This window comes from Dendropsophus ebraccatus, chromosome 13, assembly GCF_027789765.1.
Source record: "Dendropsophus ebraccatus isolate aDenEbr1 chromosome 13, aDenEbr1.pat, whole genome shotgun sequence".
NCBI lineage: Eukaryota > Metazoa > Chordata > Amphibia > Anura > Hylidae > Dendropsophus > Dendropsophus ebraccatus.
The window spans coordinates 81,367,590-81,387,259 of record NC_091466.1 but is presented as its reverse complement, the minus strand read 5'-3'; the positions used below and the strand labels follow the sequence as shown (position 1 = coordinate 81,387,259).

Here is a 19,670-nt window from a genome sequence, read left to right as displayed (position 1 = left end):
AAAGGAAAAATCTGAAATTAGTAGTTGGTAGGATTTGGGGATGTTTGACTGCCCCAGGATGTAACTCAGGATCAGTAATGTATGTACACAGTGACCCCACCAGCAGTATAGTGAGTGCAGCTCTGGGGTATACTGGATAGAAGTCAGTTTTTCTGTTTCAATTATTTTTATCAGGATTTATATTATAACAAAGACAGTGTATATGTCAGATAAAAGAAATACAAACAATAAACAATTTCCATTATTTAAATTGTACATCTCTACCAAGTATATCTTATCGCAGTGGCCGAAATTGAGATGTGAAGGTGTGCAATACAATGGAAGGAACAAAAGAGGAGATAAATGCAGACTGGTTAAAGAATAACTTCAAGAATTAACAATATGAACAGAGCATCACCCCTCTGGGAAAAATATAAACCCAATATTAGAATTGTAGGCAAATATACATACCAATACATGATAAGAGACTCTTATAGTAAAATATCGACTGTTTCCAAGGCTACCAGATATTTAGAAATGTACCACCTGATTTCCATAGGCTCATTGTTACATCTATTGTGGTCATGTTCCCATGTATCATACATATGATTGAAACAGAAGTCAGTTTTTCTGATGTTGGGGTGCTGGTTGTCCCCAGAATACGGCTCTTACATGTGAGTACACATATCCTGGAGCCCCCCGCCTCACTGGGTATAGCGCTCACCTGTGTCCTCTATAGACTCTCCAGGTGTCGGGTTGCCTTGGGTCAGATCGGCTTCCATGCGCAGTGTATGGCTCAGGTTACCTGTGTACTCTCCCCTGTACAGGTGATAGATATGGGGCACGTGTAGGTGTTTGTACAGCTGTGTGAGACCCTGGTGGTCTGCAGGGACCCCTCAGTGTATGTGTGACCCAGATGTTTCATAAGTGGAGTATAGTGCCCTGTGCAGTTGTCGCCTGTAGATGCGAGCTCTGGCGGTTCCTGTGTTTCATCCATTGTGGGCAGTTCAGTGGTATATGTTGGTGCTACGTCAGTAAAGGTTTAGTCTTACTTAATTCTGTGAGGGATCCTCGCTGTCTCATTGTGACCTCAGGTGGTGGGATCCCTGCTGTCTCATGGTAATGTCACGTGGTGGGAACCCCTGCTGTCTCATGGTGACGTCACGTGGTGGGAACCCCTGCTGTCTCATGGTGACGTCACGTGGTGGGATCCCTGCTGTCTCATTGTGACGTCACGTGGTGGGATCCCTGCTGTCCCATGGTGACGTCACGTGGTGGGATCCCTGCTGTCCCATGGTGACGTCACGTGGTGGGATCCCTGCTGTCCCATGGTGACGTCACGTGGTGGGATCCCTGCTGTCCCATGGTGACGTCACGTGGTGGGATCCCTGCTGTCCCATGGTGACGTCACGTGGTGGGATCCCTGCTGTCTCATTGTGACGTCACGTGGTGGGATCCCTGCTGTCTCATTGTGACCTCAGGTGGCGGGATCCCTGCTGTCTCATTGTGACGTCACGTGGTGAGAACCCCTGCTGTCCCATGGTGACGTCACGTGGTGGGATCCCTGCTGTCCCATGGTGACGTCACGTGGTGGGATCCCTGCCGTCTCATGGTGACCTCAGGTGGTGGGATCCCTGCCGTCTCATTGTGACCTCAGGTGGTGGGATCCCCGCTATCTCATGGTGACCTCAGGTGGTGGGATCCCTGCCGTCTCATTGTGACCTCAGGTGGTGGGATCCCCGCTATCTCATGGTGACCTCAGGTGGTGGGATCCCTGCTGTCTCATTGTGACCTCAGGTGGGGGGATCCCTGCTGTCTCATGGTGACGTCACGTGGTGGGATCCCTGCTGTCTCATTGTGACCTCAGGTGGTGGGATCCCTGCTCTCTCATGGTAATGTCACGTAGTGGGAACCCCTGCTCTCTCATGGTGACCTTGCATGGTGGGAACCCCTGCTCTCTCATGGTGACCTCGCGTGGAGGGATCCCCGCTCTCTCATGGTGACCTCGCGTGGAGGGATCCCCGCTCTCTCATGGTGACGTCATGTGGAGTGTCATACTTTGGTCACATGACTTGGATGGCTTTAGCTCTTGGGCGTGTAGCTCTAGTCTGAACCCTGAAACAAGGTTAACGTGACCCTGTCGCCCCCTTTCTGTAGGATCATGTCTCTGTACAGGTGTACGGGGTAAATGTTAATAAAAAGCCAGGACAAAAGATACTTTTAGAAAAATTCTTGTTTTGTAAATGTTTTCCTTTTGCAATATAACTTTGTTACACATGAATAAACAGAAAAAATATCACCACAGTGCTCAAAAGGTTGGAGGATCCGATGTTCACGCTGTTGCGCTGGTAGACTCCATTCCTTTTACTGAAGACTCTCACTCTCCACAGGACACGAGATGACGACAGCACGTCTTGCTACGTTTCGGGGGTCCGCCCCCTTTCTCAAGCATAACGGAAGTGCACCCTCCACCATATTTATAGCAATTGCTAAATTAAGTATTACATCACTATAAAAACAATAAACATATAAAAGTTATGGATCTATAACCATAATGGTATCTACATCTAATAATTCTATATATATTTACGAAATTATCTTGTAGTATCACCCATATGTTATATACGTCATCCTAGTCAGATAATGAAAAATGCCACTCCAACTCTACAAAAAGACTGAAAAATTACAAATTTCATTCAACCCTTTTGGGTATAGACTTTCTAATTGATGTATCCAGAATGTTTCCTTTTGCAACAACCTTCTTTTAATATCACTACCACTGGCTCCATTAACTTCCTCTAGTACCAGCCACCTCAGGTCACAAACCTTGTGACCAAATTCATGGAAGTGGCGTGCAACAGAGGTTTCTCCAAATTTTTTAATTTCTTTTCCCAAATTTTCTTGTACCTCCTTTTTCTGTCCATACGTTCTTATAGCCGACTTATGTTCATTTATTCTCACTCTGATTTCTCGTGTAGTCTGTCCTACGTACACACGTCCACACGGACATTTTAACATGTATACTACGTTGCTGGTTCTACATGTATACATCCCTTTCATCATGATTTTATATCCCTTAAGAGGATGGCATATACTTTCACCTTTAATTATGCCATTACAATTCTGGCATGAGAGGCAGGCAAATGTTCCCTTTCGGCATGTTCTAAGTAACATTTGTCTTGATTTTGCTACAGGTTTTATGTCTGATTTCACTACCATATTGGCGACCGATTGGCCTTTTCTGTATAGGAATCTAGGGGGCTCAGTGAATAATTTGCCATATTTTTCATCATGTTTTAACATTTCCCAATGTCTCAAAATTGTTTTTTTAATGATGTTGGAGTGTTTGTCAAATTTAGACTGAAATGTAATCTGACTTTCTTTTTTATCTTTCTCTCGTCTTTTAATTAAGTTTTCTCTTGGGATTGTTTTTACCTCTTCCCATGCTTTATGTACTTCCTCTTTTCTGTAACCTCTAGCACAAAATTTATCCATCATAGTAGCACATTGAGCCTCACATATAACATCATTTTTACAAATATGTTTAACACGCATCAACTGTCCCTTAGGAATCCCTTTAAATGTCATAGGGGCATGGTGACTGGTTCTGTGCAATAAATTGTTCCTATCCATTTCTTTACTATATAATTTAGTGTCTATCTGGCCATCTTTCACTATTATTTCCACATCTAGATAACGCACCGTTGTGGTGTGGATTTCAGCTGTAAATTCTATTAGCTCATGAATACTGTTCAGATATTCTATAAAGGAATCCAACTCCTCTCTCGTCCCAGTCCAAAACAATAGGACATCGTCCACAAATCGGAACCAGGTATGTAGATGAACACTATGTTCATGAGCCAATAGATATTTATCTTCTAGCGCGGCCATAAACACGTTGGCAATGCTAGGGGCTACCGGTGACCCCATCGAGACGCCTTGCGTCTGAAGAAAGAAATCATCTCCAAACCGGAAATAATTTTTAGTAAGTACTAACTCTAGAAGTGATATCAAAAACCTAATTGTAGAGTTATCAAGGGTGGCATTTTCACACAGTTTCTCACGAACCACTTCTATCGCTTCTTGACATGGTATATTAGTGTATAAGCTCTTGATGTCAAGAGAACCGACAAAAGTCACGTCTCTGACATCAAGAGCTTCCAATCTAACTAATAAATCAGTAGTATCTTTAAGACATCTTGGTAATTTGGACACCACCTCCTGTAAATACTGGTCTACATATGACGAAGGAGCATAGAACAAGGAGTCAGTGCCAGACACTATCGGTCGTCCAGGGGGATTGTTTAACCGTTTATGGATCTTGGGTAATAAATAAAGAACAGGAATTCTTGGATTTTCCTTGACCAGTATCGAGCACAGCTCCTTGTCTATAACTCCTTCGTCATAAGCCTCAGTCACAATATCATTTAGTAAACCTGTAAATTCATCCGTCGGATCTTTGGACAGTTTACGATATACCAATACATCACTCAACTGTACGTGTGCTTCATGTACATAATCTGCTCGATCCAATATAACCGTGGCGCCGCCTTTATCGGCTTTTTTGATCACTATTTCTTTATCATTTTTTAATGTCTGCAACGCTTTACGTTCTTCCACGGTTACATTGGATCGCTCAACCCCGCAGCCTGAATCCCATGATGACATAACATCGTCAATCACAATTTTTTCAAAATTAGACAAAAATGATGACTCTACTACTGGGTCAAAACTTGACTTATTTCTACATTTTTTTGGGATCTTCTTTTCTACATGACTGTAATTTCTTTTCTTATCAGTCCCCATAAAATACATCTTTAAACGTATAGATCGACACATGTGTCGATCTATACGTTTAAAGATGTATTTTATGGGGACTGATAAGAAAAGAAATTACAGTCATGTAGAAAAGAAGATCCCAAAAAAATGTAGAAATAAGTCAAGTTTTGACCCAGTAGTAGAGTCATCATTTTTGTCTAATTTTGAAAAAATTGTGATTGACGATGTTATGTCATCATGGGATTCAGGCTGCGGGGTTGAGCGATCCAATGTAACCGTGGAAGAACGTAAAGCGTTGCAGACATTAAAAAATGATAAAGAAATAGTGATCAAAAAAGCCGATAAAGGCGGCGCCACGGTTATATTGGATCGAGCAGATTATGTACATGAAGCACACGTACAGTTGAGTGATGTATTGGTATATCGTAAACTGTCCAAAGATCCGACGGATGAATTTACAGGTTTACTAAATGATATTGTGACTGAGGCTTATGACGAAGGAGTTATAGACAAGGAGCTGTGCTCGATACTGGTCAAGGAAAATCCAAGAATTCCTGTTCTTTATTTATTACCCAAGATCCATAAACGGTTAAACAATCCCCCTGGACGACCGATAGTGTCTGGCACTGACTCCTTGTTCTATGCTCCTTCGTCATATGTAGACCAGTATTTACAGGAGGTGGTGTCCAAATTACCAAGATGTCTTAAAGATACTACTGATTTATTAGTTAGATTGGAAGCTCTTGATGTCAGAGACGTGACTTTTGTCGGTTCTCTTGACATCAAGAGCTTATACACTAATATACCATGTCAAGAAGCGATAGAAGTGGTTCGTGAGAAACTGTGTGAAAATGCCACCCTTGATAACTCTACAATTAGGTTTTTGATATCACTTCTAGAGTTAGTACTTACTAAAAATTATTTCCGGTTTGGAGATGATTTCTTTCTTCAGACGCAAGGCGTCTCGATGGGGTCACCGGTAGCCCCTAGCATTGCCAACGTGTTTATGGCCGCGCTAGAAGATAAATATCTATTGGCTCATGAACATAGTGTTCATCTACATACCTGGTTCCGATTTGTGGACGATGTCCTATTGTTTTGGACTGGGACGAGAGAGGAGTTGGATTCCTTTATAGAATATCTGAACAGTATTCATGAGCTAATAGAATTTACAGCTGAAATCCACACCACAACGGTGCGTTATCTAGATGTGGAAATAATAGTGAAAGATGGCCAGATAGACACTAAATTATATAGTAAAGAAATGGATAGGAACAATTTATTGCACAGAACCAGTCACCATGCCCCTATGACATTTAAAGGGATTCCTAAGGGACAGTTGATGCGTGTTAAACGTATTTGTAAAAATGATGTTATATGTGAGGCTCAATGTGCTACTATGATGGATAAATTTTGTGCTAGAGGTTACAGAAAAGAGGAAGTACATAAAGCATGGGAAGAGGTAAAAACAATCCCAAGAGAAAACTTAATTAAAAGACGAGAGAAAGATAAAAAAGAAAGTCAGATTACATTTCAGTCTAAATTTGACAAACACTCCAACATCATTAAAAAAACAATTTTGAGACATTGGGAAATGTTAAAACATGATGAAAAATATGGCAAATTATTCACTGAGCCCCCTAGATTCCTATACAGAAAAGGCCAATCGGTCGCCAATATGGTAGTGAAATCAGACATAAAACCTGTAGCAAAATCAAGACAAATGTTACTTAGAACATGCCGAAAGGGAACATTTGCCTGCCTCTCATGCCAGAATTGTAATGGCATAATTAAAGGTGAAAGTATATGCCATCCTCTTAAGGGATATAAAATCATGATGAAAGGGATGTATACATGTAGAACCAGCAACGTAGTATACATGTTAAAATGTCCGTGTGGACGTGTGTACGTAGGACAGACTACACGAGAAATCAGAGTGAGAATAAATGAACATAAGTCGGCTATAAGAACGTATGGACAGAAAAAGGAGGTACAAGAAAATTTGGGAAAAGAAATTAAAAAATTTGGAGAAACCTCTGTTGCACGCCACTTCCATGAATTTGGTCACAAGGTTTGTGACCTGAGGTGGCTGGTACTAGAGGAAGTTAATGGAGCCAGTGGTAGTGATATTAAAAGAAGGTTGTTGCAAAAGGAAACATTCTGGATACATCAATTAGAAAGTCTATACCCAAAAGGGTTGAATGAAATTTGTAATTTTTCAGTCTTTTTGTAGAGTTGGAGTGGCATTTTTCATTATCTGACTAGGATGACGTATATAACATATGGGTGATACTACAAGATAATTTCGTAAATATATATAGAATTATTAGATGTAGATACCATTATGGTTATAGATCCATAACTTTTATATGTTTATTGTTTTTATAGTGATGTAATACTTAATTTAGCAATTGCTATAAATATGGTGGAGGGTGCACTTCCGTTATGCTTGAGAAAGGGGGCGGACCCCCGAAACGTAGCAAGACGTGCTGTCGTCATCTCGTGTCCTGTGGAGAGTGAGAGTCTTCAGTAAAAGGAATGGAGTCTACCAGCGCAACAGCGTGAACATCGGATCCTCCAACCTTTTGAGCACTGTGGTGATATTTTTTCTGTTTATTCATGTGTAACAAAGTTATATTGCAAAAGGAAAACATTTACAAAACAAGAATTTTTCTAAAAGTATCTTTTGTCCTGGCTTTTTATTAACCTTATGCTGTTCAGACCCAGGTGGGCGACTGGGTACAGGACTGTTCACACACAGTGCGATTAGGCACCAAGATTTTTATTTTTCTGTACGGGGTAAATGTAGCAGTTTTCTTACCTTATTTTATATCATGCGTCATGCTGCTTGTTCCAGTGAAAGTGATATATTATCAACTGCAGATTATGCTAAGTGGGTGTGACTTCATTGGCACATAGGCCCCGCCCCCTCCCCGTCCATTAGTATAGGCCGAGATGTAAGGGGTGGGTCCTTGACCTTTGGGCCAGCCTGTTCTAATAGTCGTCGAGGGGGCGGGGGCTGACGTCATAGAGGGGCAGGGCCAATGGTGATGATGAAGGCGGGGCTAAGTGGCGCTGACACGGTAAAGCCACGCCCACTTAACAAAATCTGCAGTTGATAAAAGATCACTTTTCACTTGAGCAAGCACCATGATGTATGATATAAAATAAGTTATGAAATCTGGTTAATTTACCCCGTACACCAGGGGGGGGTTGAGGAGTTATAGTCGGGGGATGGGATATAAAGGGGGGGTAGGATATAGAGGTGGGGGATGTGATATAAGGTGGGGTAGGATATAGGGGTGGGGGATGTGATATAAGGTGGGGTAGGATATAGGGGTGGGGGATGTGATAAGGGGGGGTAGGATATAGGGGTGCAGGAAGTGATATAAGGTGGGTAGGATATAGGGGTGGGGGATGTGATTATAAAGGGGGGGTAGCATATAGAGGTGGGGGATGTGATATAAGGGGGATAGGATATAGGGGTGGGGGATGTGATATAAGGGGAGGTAGCATATAGAGGGGTGGGGTATGTGATATAAGGGGAGGTAGCATATAGAGGGGTGGGGTATGTGATATAAGGGGGGGTAGCATATAGAGGGGTGGGGGATGTGATAAGGGGGGTAGGATATAGGGGTGGGGGATGTGATATAAAGGGGGGTAGGATATAGGGGTGGGGGATGTGATATAAGGGGTGGTAGGATATAGAGGTGGGGGATGTGATATAAGGGGGGTAGGATATAGGGGTGGGGGATGTGATATAAGGGGGGGTAGGATATAGAGGTGGGGGATGTGATATAGGGGGGTAGGATATAGAGGTGGGGGAGGTAGCATATATAGGGCTGGGGGATGTGATATAGGGGGGGTAGGATATAGGGGTGGGTAATGTGATATAAGGGGGGTAGGATATAGGGGTGGGGGGTGTGATATAAGGGGAGGTAGCATATAGAGCGGGGGGAGTAGGATATAGGGGTGGGGGATGTGATATAAGGGGGGTAGGAAATAGAGGTGGGGGATGTGATATAAGGGTAGGTAGCATATAGAGGGGTGGGGGATGTGATATAAGGTGGGGTAGGATATAGGGGTGGGGATGTGATATAAGGGGGGTAGGATATAGTGGTGGGGATGTGATATAAGGGGAGGTAGGATATAGGGGTGGGGGATGTCATATAGGGGGGTAGGATATAGGGGTGGGAGATGTGATATAAGGGGAGGTAGGATATAGGGGTGGGAGATGTGATATAAGGGGAGGTAGGATATAGGGGTGGGGGATGTGATATAAGGGGAGGTAGGATATAGGGGTGTGGGATGTGATATAAGGGGGGTAGGATATAGTGGTGGGGGATGTGATATAAGGGGAGTAGGATATAGTGGTGGGGATGTGATATAGGGGGGTAGGATAAAGGGGTGGGGGATGTGATATAAGAGGGGGTAGGATATAGGGGTGGGGGATGTGATATAAGAGGGGGTAGGATATAGGGGTGGGGGATGTGATATAAGGTGGGTAGGATATAGGGGTGGGGGATGTGATATGTGGTATAGGGGTGGGGGATGCCTGACTCCTGTGTTTTGGGGTGCTTACCGCCTCTTCCTCGGACGAGTTGACCTTTCCGATTTCTTATCACTACTATGGAGGCATGTCTGACAATCTGCATAGTGTCTCCGCCTTCCCCCCCGCCACACTTGCTGGGGTCGGGGGCGCCCCTTGCTGCCGCTGGGGTCGGGGGACCTCTGTTGGGGTGGGATTATCCGGGGGCTCGCGGGCTGTAGTCTATTATCTGACACCTCTCTCCTTCTCTCCATAGATGTGAATGGGGATTGATAACGCTCTGAAGACCTAGAACAGTTATTCTGCACGACCTCCTGGCCTCCAGCAGCTGTGAGAGAAGACTGTTCTGTCGGAGAAGACTGGTTCCCTGTGCTGCTTTGTGAAGACCCCGGATTTTTCTCCTCTTTGCTCTTTTCCTCCCAGTCTGTTTTCCTCACCTTCTGCACATCACAATGTCCTCTGGCCTTTGCTCTCTCAGCCTCACTCTTCATCTAAGCTTTCTCCTGGGCTCTGTCTTAGGCTTGAGCTTAGGACTTGAGTTTATGGGACTTCCCAACCAGTGGGCCCGCTACCTGCGCTGGGATGCCAGCACTCGCAGTGACCTCAGCTTCCAGCTCAGGACCAATGTTTCCACCGGCCTTCTGATCTACTTGGATGATGGGGGCATCTGTGACTTTCTCTGCCTCTCTCTGGCAGATGGCCGAGTTCAGCTGCACTTCAGTATTGATTGTGCCGAGACCACGGTTCTAAGTAACAAAAAGGTGAACGATGGTGGCTGGCACTTTCTGATGGTCAGCCGCAATAGGCTTCGGACCACAATGGTTCTGGATGGGGAGGCTATACCGGCAGAGGTGCGGCCACAGAGGCAGAGCATGAGTGTTGTTAGTGACCTCTTTGTAGGCGGTGTGCCAGGGGATATCCGCTCCGATGCTCTGACACACAGTACGGTCAGGGACATACCCATGTTTTCTGGATACTTACAGGACCTCAAGTATGGTAACTCTGAGCCAAGGCTGCTGGGGAGTCATGGAGTCCGCTTAGATCTGGAGGGGCTGTGCACTGATAATCCGTGTGAGAATGGCGGAGCTTGTCTGCTGCTCGATGGAGCGCCAACCTGTGATTGCACAGCCACTGGCTATGTGGGCAAGTTCTGCTCTGAAGGTAAGTGTGAATTAGGCTTCATACGATCAGATTGATGGGCATTGTGCAACCTAAGAATCATGGATGCTGCTGCCGTAAGGTGGCCGATTTTCATAAAGATCTCACATTTGCTGCCACTGTATATTGACATGTAACCAGATGTGAGAAGTTTCTTTCAGATTTATTCCAGACAGTGTGGGGGTCTGCTCCGGGGTTGTAATGGTGGTAGTGCTGGTGGGAGGGGGCATGGTGCTGGGGGGGCAGGCAGAGGGTTTGGGGGGGGTCCTGTGGGGTGCTGCTGCTAGGGCTTCGTGAAGGTTCTGACGATAAATGACCTCTTTTTAATAAGGAAATGTAGCATGTGCTTTCCTCCTGTGTAGGAGCACAGATGTCAGTGCGGTATAGGCAGCCATGGGCCGGTGCTGGGATTTACAGCCTCCATGTTGTGTTCCTGAGATAAGAGCCAGCGTCCAGGGATTGTCTTCCACTCACTGATACAGTCGGCTCTCTTATTTATGGAGATCTTAGACACTTGCTGCTGTGGTAAAGATAATCGCACACAATCTGCCCCGGGAGGATATGACATTTACTTATTAGATGCTTAACAGGGAAACGTGAGAGGGAGCAGAAAAGAGCAGATAATTCAGCACTATGTGAATTGTGTCCATGACTTCACCTAGGAATAGTGACTGTGCTCCTATACACACACAGATAAGTAAATCTCCATATAACACATGGGTTTGGTTCTTGGCCTTAAAGGGAAGATAGTGGCACGTGTATAGCAGTCCACTCTGTAATAGAGAGCCGACCCTATCACAGACAACTAGAAGTGCGAAACTGAGAGTCCATGCCAGCAGTCCACATCCACAATGGTGTCACACGCTTCACATTCTCAGCACTTCATTATTTTGGTGCAGATATTCTACAGTGGAAATGACAGATCCCAGATCATTGCTCCTCTCCTGGGGGATCAAAACAGTCCATGTCCCCAGCATGGAGAGCGGGTGCATCCTTTGGTATATACTATAAGGGAAGATATATTTACTGTACACACTCCTGTACACACTGTGTGTATATATATATATATATATATATATATATATATATATATATATATACACACACACATTATATATATATATACATACATACAGTGATGCCTTGAATTAGGAGCATAATTTATTCTGGGACGGCACTTCTAATGCAAATCCGCTCTTAAACCAAAGAAAATTTTCCCATAAGAAATCACTGATCTGCAGACAATTGGTTCCACACCCCAAAAATGATTTATTATTCTGAATAACATGTAAAACAGATGAAACAATGAGAAGCAGCTGAATCTGTGATATTATAAGTTACTGTACAGTATAGCAGCATGTGGTGTATAATGTATAGTAACTGTATAACCCTGATAACACATCAGCAGCTGGATATGTGATATATGTTACTGTACAATATAGCAGCAATTGGTATATAATGTATAGTAACTGTATAACCCTGATAACACAGCAGTAGTTTGTAGATACAGGATGGAGCTGCAGATCCCCATAATGCAGTAGCGTAGTACAACTGGCTAGAATAGAGAAGCAGGGCTGCTGTCAGAGGGCTGTGTGGTCACATGACAGCAATGGGGAAGGGGTGTGTGCTCTGCATAGACCAATCAGAAAGTAAGAATCAGAGCTGTGCAGGACAGTGACAAACTTTTCTATACAGCAGTGTGACTGGCTGTGTGTAAGTTAAGGCACATTATAGCAGCAGTGTGTATAGCTGATTGTGAGTGCAGGAATGGAGATGATGGGAAATACAAGGGCTGACAGACTGCAGGGAGTTAGGAAGGAATTAGCAGGGTATAGGGTGAGCACAGTATAGGGAGGGCTTACAGCTATTCAGCTGTAAGATATATATATATATATATATATACATATACACTATAGACACTTCTGGTGTATGTGTGTGTGTATATATATATATATATTTATATTTATACTATAGACACTCCTGGGATACATACTATAGACACTCCTGGGATACATACTATAGACACTCCTGGGATACATACTATAGACACTCCTGGGATACATACTATAGACACTCCTGGGATACATACTATAGACACTCCTGGGATACATACTATAGACACTCCTGGGATACATACTATAGACACTCCTGGGATACATACTATAGACACTCCTAGAATATATATGTAAATATATACTATAGACACTCCTGGGATTTATATAGTGTCTATATCCCAGGAGTGTCTATACTATGTGTGTGTCTATAGTATATCTATCTATCTCCCAGGAGTGTCTATAGAGTGTGTGCGTGTATATATGTATGTATATGTATATGTATATATAATATACATACACACTCTATAGACACTCCTGGGATAGATAGATATACTTTAGACACTCCTGGGAGAGATATATATACATATATATATATATACACACACACACACATACACCTTTATTATAGACACTCCTGTGGCTCTTCTCCATTCTTCTCTTTACATTAATATGTTGGACTGTAGAGACGTGTTATGTGATCCTTTCCTTTAGCTTCTCCCCACAGATCAGACTTATCTGGCAGCAGAGGGGTTAATGGTGAGATGGTGCATCAGTAATCTCATCCCCCCCATCAGGGTCCGCACCCCGTCAGGGTCCCGTCTGGGCAGCAGATTGCCCCAAATGATGACTGTAGAATCTCTCTGCTTAATGTTGCATTACGGAATGATTTGTTACAATGTGTCCAGAGGGGATGCAGCGGCGGGATGTGGGGTGCGGGGACCTTCCATCTAGGATTGTTTTTGGAAGCCCACAGATAATGAGGATTAGGAAGTCATCTGTGCCTGTAATGAGGTCACCCCCCCCCCCCCCCATACACATCACATGACTGGGGGGGGATACAAGACTCCAGTCTATAGCTTCAGTGGCTGCTCCTCACCAGACCCCTATACTAGCGGTAAAACATCCCTAGCTTTGCAGGTAAAGGGTTAATGGTGGCCTTTCTTGCGTGTGTAAATGCGGACTTAGCCTCAGATGTGGATACAGTGGATACAGATCAGAGCGGCTCCTAATCCTCGGGGCTCGGCACTTAATTTGCTCTGCTCCTGATACCACTGGAGGTAAATATTTAATACCCCGCTGACTCGCTGGCCTTTTCTTCGGGTTTCCAGTGCGTTATATGATCCTTCCTCATTGAGCGCCACCAGGGCCCTCTCCGCACTGTGCAAACAGCTCCTGTCAGTAAGAGTGAGCCCCCCATACTGTGAGAGGAGGAAGGCACCCCAAAACCTCACCCTGTATGAAGCTGATAGAGCTGTGTATTGTGGATCCATAGGGTCTGTGTGCCCACCTACAAGACTAAGGGTCCTATTACAAGGAGCACTTTTTAACGATAAACGATCGCAAACGAGATTGTTTGTTTGTTTGTTTATCGTTAACCTGAAATTGTTCACCATATTACACAGAACGATGATTGTTACTACGATTGTTTATTCCTTCTGAACCCCGGAAAACAATGAACAATGAGCAACTACACGATTAGTGAAAAAATGCGGAACTTGAGTGAACGAATGTGGAATTACAGCGAACGATAAACGATAAATTCAGGTTCAGATCTAAATCAACGATCAACAACATACAAAATATTTTTTTTCGTTGCCTGCATTTACACATAACGATTATCGTTTAAATTTGAACGATATAACGATTTTTCGCACGATAATTGTCCCATGTCATAGGGCCCTAAGGACGTATGTATACCCTGGGTAGGAATGTATAGATACAATATTACTGATCCATAGGGTCTGTGTGCCCATATAAAAGGCTCTGGCTTAGGACGTATGTGTGCTCTGTATAGGCGTCTATAGATATGGTATTGTGGATCTACACTACACAGATCTATACATGAGGCAGATACCGACCTTCATGTATCTGGAATAAATCCTATAGCTTGTAGTGGGGGGCTGGGAAAATGTCATCTGTGTCCTCCTGAAGCCCACCCTTCCCAGATTAACCACAGCGGACAGGAATTGGGTCAGAAGTCTTGTGCTCCTGGATTACAGACACAGCGCGGCAGCCTCAGGGGCCTCACCAGGAGACGTTCGCATGTTGTTATGTTTTGTACAGCTCCAGGGCCCTGAACATGTATAGAAGGGGTTAAACATCTGGGATACTACAAGAGACAATGTCACAGCCTGGAGAGAGGTCATTGGTGTGATTTAAGGAGAGGTCACTGATACTACTGTTAGGCATCCTGGGGGTAGTAGTCCATCTCTTTGCTGAGCCCATGTATAACAGTGAAGTGTTTCAGGTGACCGCCTCCGGCAGAGTTGGGGTTAATACGCCCCGTGGGCTCATGTTTCCTAATGATGTTTGAACAGGGACAACAGGATGGTTAAGTGGACTCCAGGAGCGTAGGATGGGAGATCAAATGTCACCGGGAACAGAGGGATAAAGGTATGAAAGGCAGCCGAATTAAATATTTACTCTGCCGTCTGAGCCCTCACCTGTGCTGCTGCCGTGTATCGTGTACGGTCAGCAGGGGGTGTCCCATCCAACTCCACAAGACTGTGGCCTGATGATAATGACTGAGCGACCCCACATGGAGCAGCAGCCACTAAATTCACAGCTATAGTGATCTCCATTCTGTGCAAAACTACAAAAAGTCAACCTGTGCCCCTTAAGGTGTTTCAAAACTACAACCCTGTCTGTTCCTGCTGGAAGTTGTAGTTCAGTAGTAGCTGCATGGAGAACAGAGTGACGGCTGGACTTTTATCCAGATCTTAAATGGTGACTTCTGTCAGAGCCAAGGGCAGTGACAGCGCTGCAGAGGTGTGGGGGAGATGACTGTGAATCTGGGGGACAGTGCTGCGGAGGTGTGGGGGAGATGACTAAATCTGGGGGGACAGTGCTGCGGAGGTGTGGGGGAGATCACTGTGAATCTGGGGGGACAGTGCTGCGGAAATGTGGGGGAGACGACTGAATCTGGGGGGACAGTGCTGCGGAGGTGTAGGGGTGGTCATTGTGAATGTGGGGGACAGTGCTGCGGAGGTGTAGGGGAGAGGACTGTGAATCTGGGGGGACAGTGCTGCAGAGGTGTAGGGGAGAGGACTGTAAATCTGGGGGGACAGTGCTGCGGAGGTGTAGGGGAGAGGACTGTAGGAGCTACTTTTCTTCTTGCTAATAACTGAATATTTTCTAACAAATATTCTTGCAGGTGTTTGCCGATCTGCTCCCCGTGGACAGATGTTACAGAGAGACCTCCTCTCCATGCACAGTGCCGGCACTTGCATGGGTGCATGTTGTGTGGGTGTGGGGGGTATATACAGTTTGCATGAGATGTCTGGCTTCATGCAACGTGTGTGTATAGTGTGCTCTCAGCCTGACTCTCTCTCTTTCCTTTTCTCTATGCCACATTAGATGTCAATGACATTCCAGGTGAGTGCTTGCACTGCTGCTGTCTCGCTGTAGTGTAGTATAAGGATTCACCACCATCTATTTGTCTCTTGGCAGAGATAGTTTAGCCCATGGCAGTGACCCTTGTGCTGAGTTTAGTCCAGTATTCTATAGAGCGCCCCCTGCTCCTCCCCCTAATAGTTAGTCCAGTATTCTATAGAGCGCCCCCTGCTCCTCCCCCTAATAGTTAGTCCAGTATTCTATAGAGCGCCCCCTGCTGCTCCCTCCCGCTGATAGTTTAGTCCAGTATTCCATAGAGCGCCCCCTGCTGCTGCCGCTGATAGTTTATTCTGGTATTCTGTAGAGCGCCCCCTGCTCCTCCCCCTGATAGTTTATTCTGGTATTCTGTAGAGCGCCCCCTGCTCCTCCCCCTGATAGTTTAGTCCGGTATTCTATAGAGCGCCCCCTGCTCCTCCCCCTGATAGTTTAGTCCGGTATTCTATAGAGCACCCCCTGCTCCTCCCCCTGATAGTTTAGTCCGGTATTCTATAGAGTGCCCCCTGCTGCTCCCTCTCCCTGAAGGCCAGCTTTCCTGCATGCCTCAGAAAGCTGTGATAGGGTTGTGATTAGGACGCCATACTTGTGTCTGAAGTATGTGACGCCACAATCCCCTCGGCCGCTGGGGGCATTGGATACCTGTGTGTAACTTTATTCTCGCTTTCTTTCTCTCTCTCTCTTTCCCAAGGACTGGCCAATCTCATGGTTGATGACCAAGGTATGCACTCTCTGTTTTCCTTCATTTTCACGCCCTTTGGTATATTGTGTGCTCCTGACCTTGATATGAGGGAGTTCTCCTCATTCTTCATAGACAAGGATTCACCAGTGGCTTGTGTGTGTGTGTGACCAGGGTGGGGGGGAATAGGTCCTGTGACCTCATATCCTTAAACCACTGCAATGGTCAAGAGGGTTTATGTGATGATGGACACAGCACGGACTCCATGGGTGGAGGAGGGTGTGGTGGATCACTGGCCTGGTCATTGCGCACCTGGTGAGGTCACAAATCTCAGGGGTCCGTGCTGCGAGCCCAGGCCTGTTAGTGTGTGCTGTGTTAGCGTGTGCTGTGTCTTTCATCATACATCATTTGGATTTTGTTTGGATCATGCTGCCTAAAATGATGTGTCTGACGTGCTGCCTCTCTCTATGTGACGCCTCCTGGACTCCGCCTGACGCCTCTAGGGAGAAGTAAAGGTAGATGACCTGTTTATTACTCTTGTGTCTGTGCATTGTATATCTTATGCTCATTCTTCATGGGGATTATATGTCTTGTGCTCCTCCATGTTTGTGGGATTATATGTCATGTGCTTCTCCATGTTAGCGGGATTGTATGTCATGTGCTCCTCCATGTTGGCGGGATTATATGTCATGTGCTCCTCCATGTTGGCGGGATTATATGTCATGTGCTCCTCCATGTTGGTGGGATTATATGTCATGTGCTCCTTCATGTTGGCGGCATTGTATGTCTTGTGCTCCTCCATGTTGGCGGGATTGTATGTCATGTGCTCCTTCATGTTGGCGGCATTGTATGTCTTGTGCTCCTCCATGTTGGCGGGACTGTATGGAGAGAGGCTGCAGTGAATGCCCTTCACCCTCTCTATATATGTATTATTATTATTGTTATTATTATTATTATTATTATTATTATTATTATTATTATTATTATTATTATTGATTGTTGACCCTTCCCGTGAGGGTGTACATAGAGAGAGAGGACCCTGCCTGTCAGGGTGTACACAGAGAGAGAGAGAGAGGACCCTGCCTGTGAGAATGTACACAGAGAGAGAGAGAGAGGACCCTGCCTGTGAGGGTGTACAGAGAAAGAAAGAAAGAGAGAGAGAGAGGACCCTGCCCGTGAGGGTGTACACAGAGGGAGAGAGGACCCTGCCCGTGAGGGTGTACAGAGAAAGAGAGAGAGAGAGGACCCTGCCCGTGAGGGTGTACACAGAGAGAGAGAGAGAGGACCCTTCCCGTGAGGGTGTACAGAGAGAGAGAGAGAGGACCCTGCCCGTGAGGGTGTACACAGAGAGAGAGAGAGAGGACCCTGCCCGTGAGGGTGTACACAGAGAGAGAGAGGACCCTGCCCGTGAGGGTGTACAGAGAGAGAGAGAGGACCCTGCCCGTGAGGGTGTACACAGAGAGAGAGAGAGGACCCTGCCCGTGAGGGTGTACACAGAGAGAGAGAGAGGACCCTGCCCGTGAGGGTGTACACCGAGAGAGAGAGAGAGGATCCTGCCCGTGACGGTGTACACAGAGAGAGAGAGAGAGAGAGGACCCTGCCCGTGAGGGTGTACACAGAGAGAGAGAGAGGACCCTGCCCGTGAGGGTGTACACAGAGAGAGAGAGAGAGAGAGAGGACCCTGCCCGTGAGGGTGTACACAGAGAGAGAGAGAGAGAGAGAGAGAGGACCCTGCCCGTGAGGGTGTACAGAGAGAGAGAGAGAGAGAGGACCCTGCCCGTGAGGGTGTACACAGAGAGAGAGAGAGAGAGAGAGAGAGAGAGAGGACCCTGCCCGTGAGGGTGTACAGAGAGAGAGAGAGAGGACCCTGCCCGTGAGGGTGTACAGAGAGAGAGAGAGAGGACCCTGCCCGTGAGGGTGTACAGAGAGAGAGAGAGAGAGAGAGGACCCTGCCCGTGAGGGTGTACAGAGAGAGAGAGAGAGAGGACCCTGCCCGTGAGGGTGTACAGAGAGAGAGAGAGAGAGAGGACCCTGCCCGTGAGGGTGTACAGAGAGAGAGAGAGAGAGAGAGGACCCTGCCCGTGAGGGTGTACAGAGAGAGAGAGAGAGAGAGGACCCTGCCCGTGAGGGTGTACAGAGAGAGAGAGAGAGAGAGAGGACCCTGCCCGTGAGGGTGTACAGAGAGAGAGAGAGGACCCTGCCCGTGAGGGTGTACAGAGAGAGAGAGAGGACCCTGCCCGTGAGGGTGTACACAGAGAGAGAGAGAGGACCCTGCCCGTGAGGGTGTACAGAGAGAGAGAGGACTCTGCCCGTGAGTGTATACACAGAGAGAGAGAGAGAGGACCCTGCCCGTGAGGGTGTACACAGAGAGAGAGAGAGAGAGAGAGGACCCTGCCCGTGAGGGTGTACACAGAGAGAGGACCCTGCCTGTGAGGGTGTACACAGAGAGAGAGAGAGAGAGAGAGGACCCTGCCCGTGGGGGTGTACACAGAGAGAGGACCCTGCCCGTGGGGGTGTACACAGAGAGAGGACCCTGCCCGTGGGGGTGTACACAGAGAGAGGACCCTGCCCGTGGGGGTGTACACAGAGAGAGGACCCTGCCCGTGGGGGTGTACACAGAGAGAGGACCCTGCCCGTGGGGGTGTACACAGAGAGAGGACCCTGCCCGTGGGGGTGTACACAGAGAGAGGACCCTGCCCGTGGGGGTGTACACAGAGAGAGGACCCTGCCCGTGGGGGTGTACACAGAGAGAGGACCCTGCCCGTGGGGGTGTACACAGAGAGAGGACCCTGCCCGTGGGGGTGTACACAGAGAGAGGACCCTGCCCGTGGGGGTGTACACAGAGAGAGGACCCTGCCCGTGGGGGTGTACACAGAGAGAGGACCCTGCCCGTGGGGGTGTACACAGAGAGAGGGAGAGACAAGCTAATGGGAGGGAGACAGTAGGTAAGGGGTCAGCTATTCAAAGTGTGTGTGATCAACACTGTATGATCGTCAGTGTAACCTGGTATATCAGTGATGTTATAACAGGAATGAAGCAAGGGCTTCAATGGTGGTGGACCATTAGATTATGTTGATGCTATACT

At 46.4% G+C, this 19,670-nt stretch overlaps 1 protein-coding gene across 7 annotated transcripts in view; it reads left to right on the top strand.

The window, feature by feature from the left end:
- NRXN3 (neurexin 3) overlaps positions 1-19,670 on the top strand; it is a 427,584-nt gene that overhangs the window by 15,514 nt on the left and 392,400 nt on the right. For all 7 annotated transcript variants that reach the window (XM_069951290.1, XM_069951286.1, XM_069951289.1 and 4 more), the window contains exon 2: positions 9,564-10,468. In XM_069951290.1, coding sequence (XP_069807391.1) covers positions 9,760-10,468 — 709 coding nt within the window. In that variant the 5' untranslated portion in view covers positions 9,564-9,759. The remainder of the gene's footprint in view (positions 1-9,563; positions 10,469-19,670) is intronic.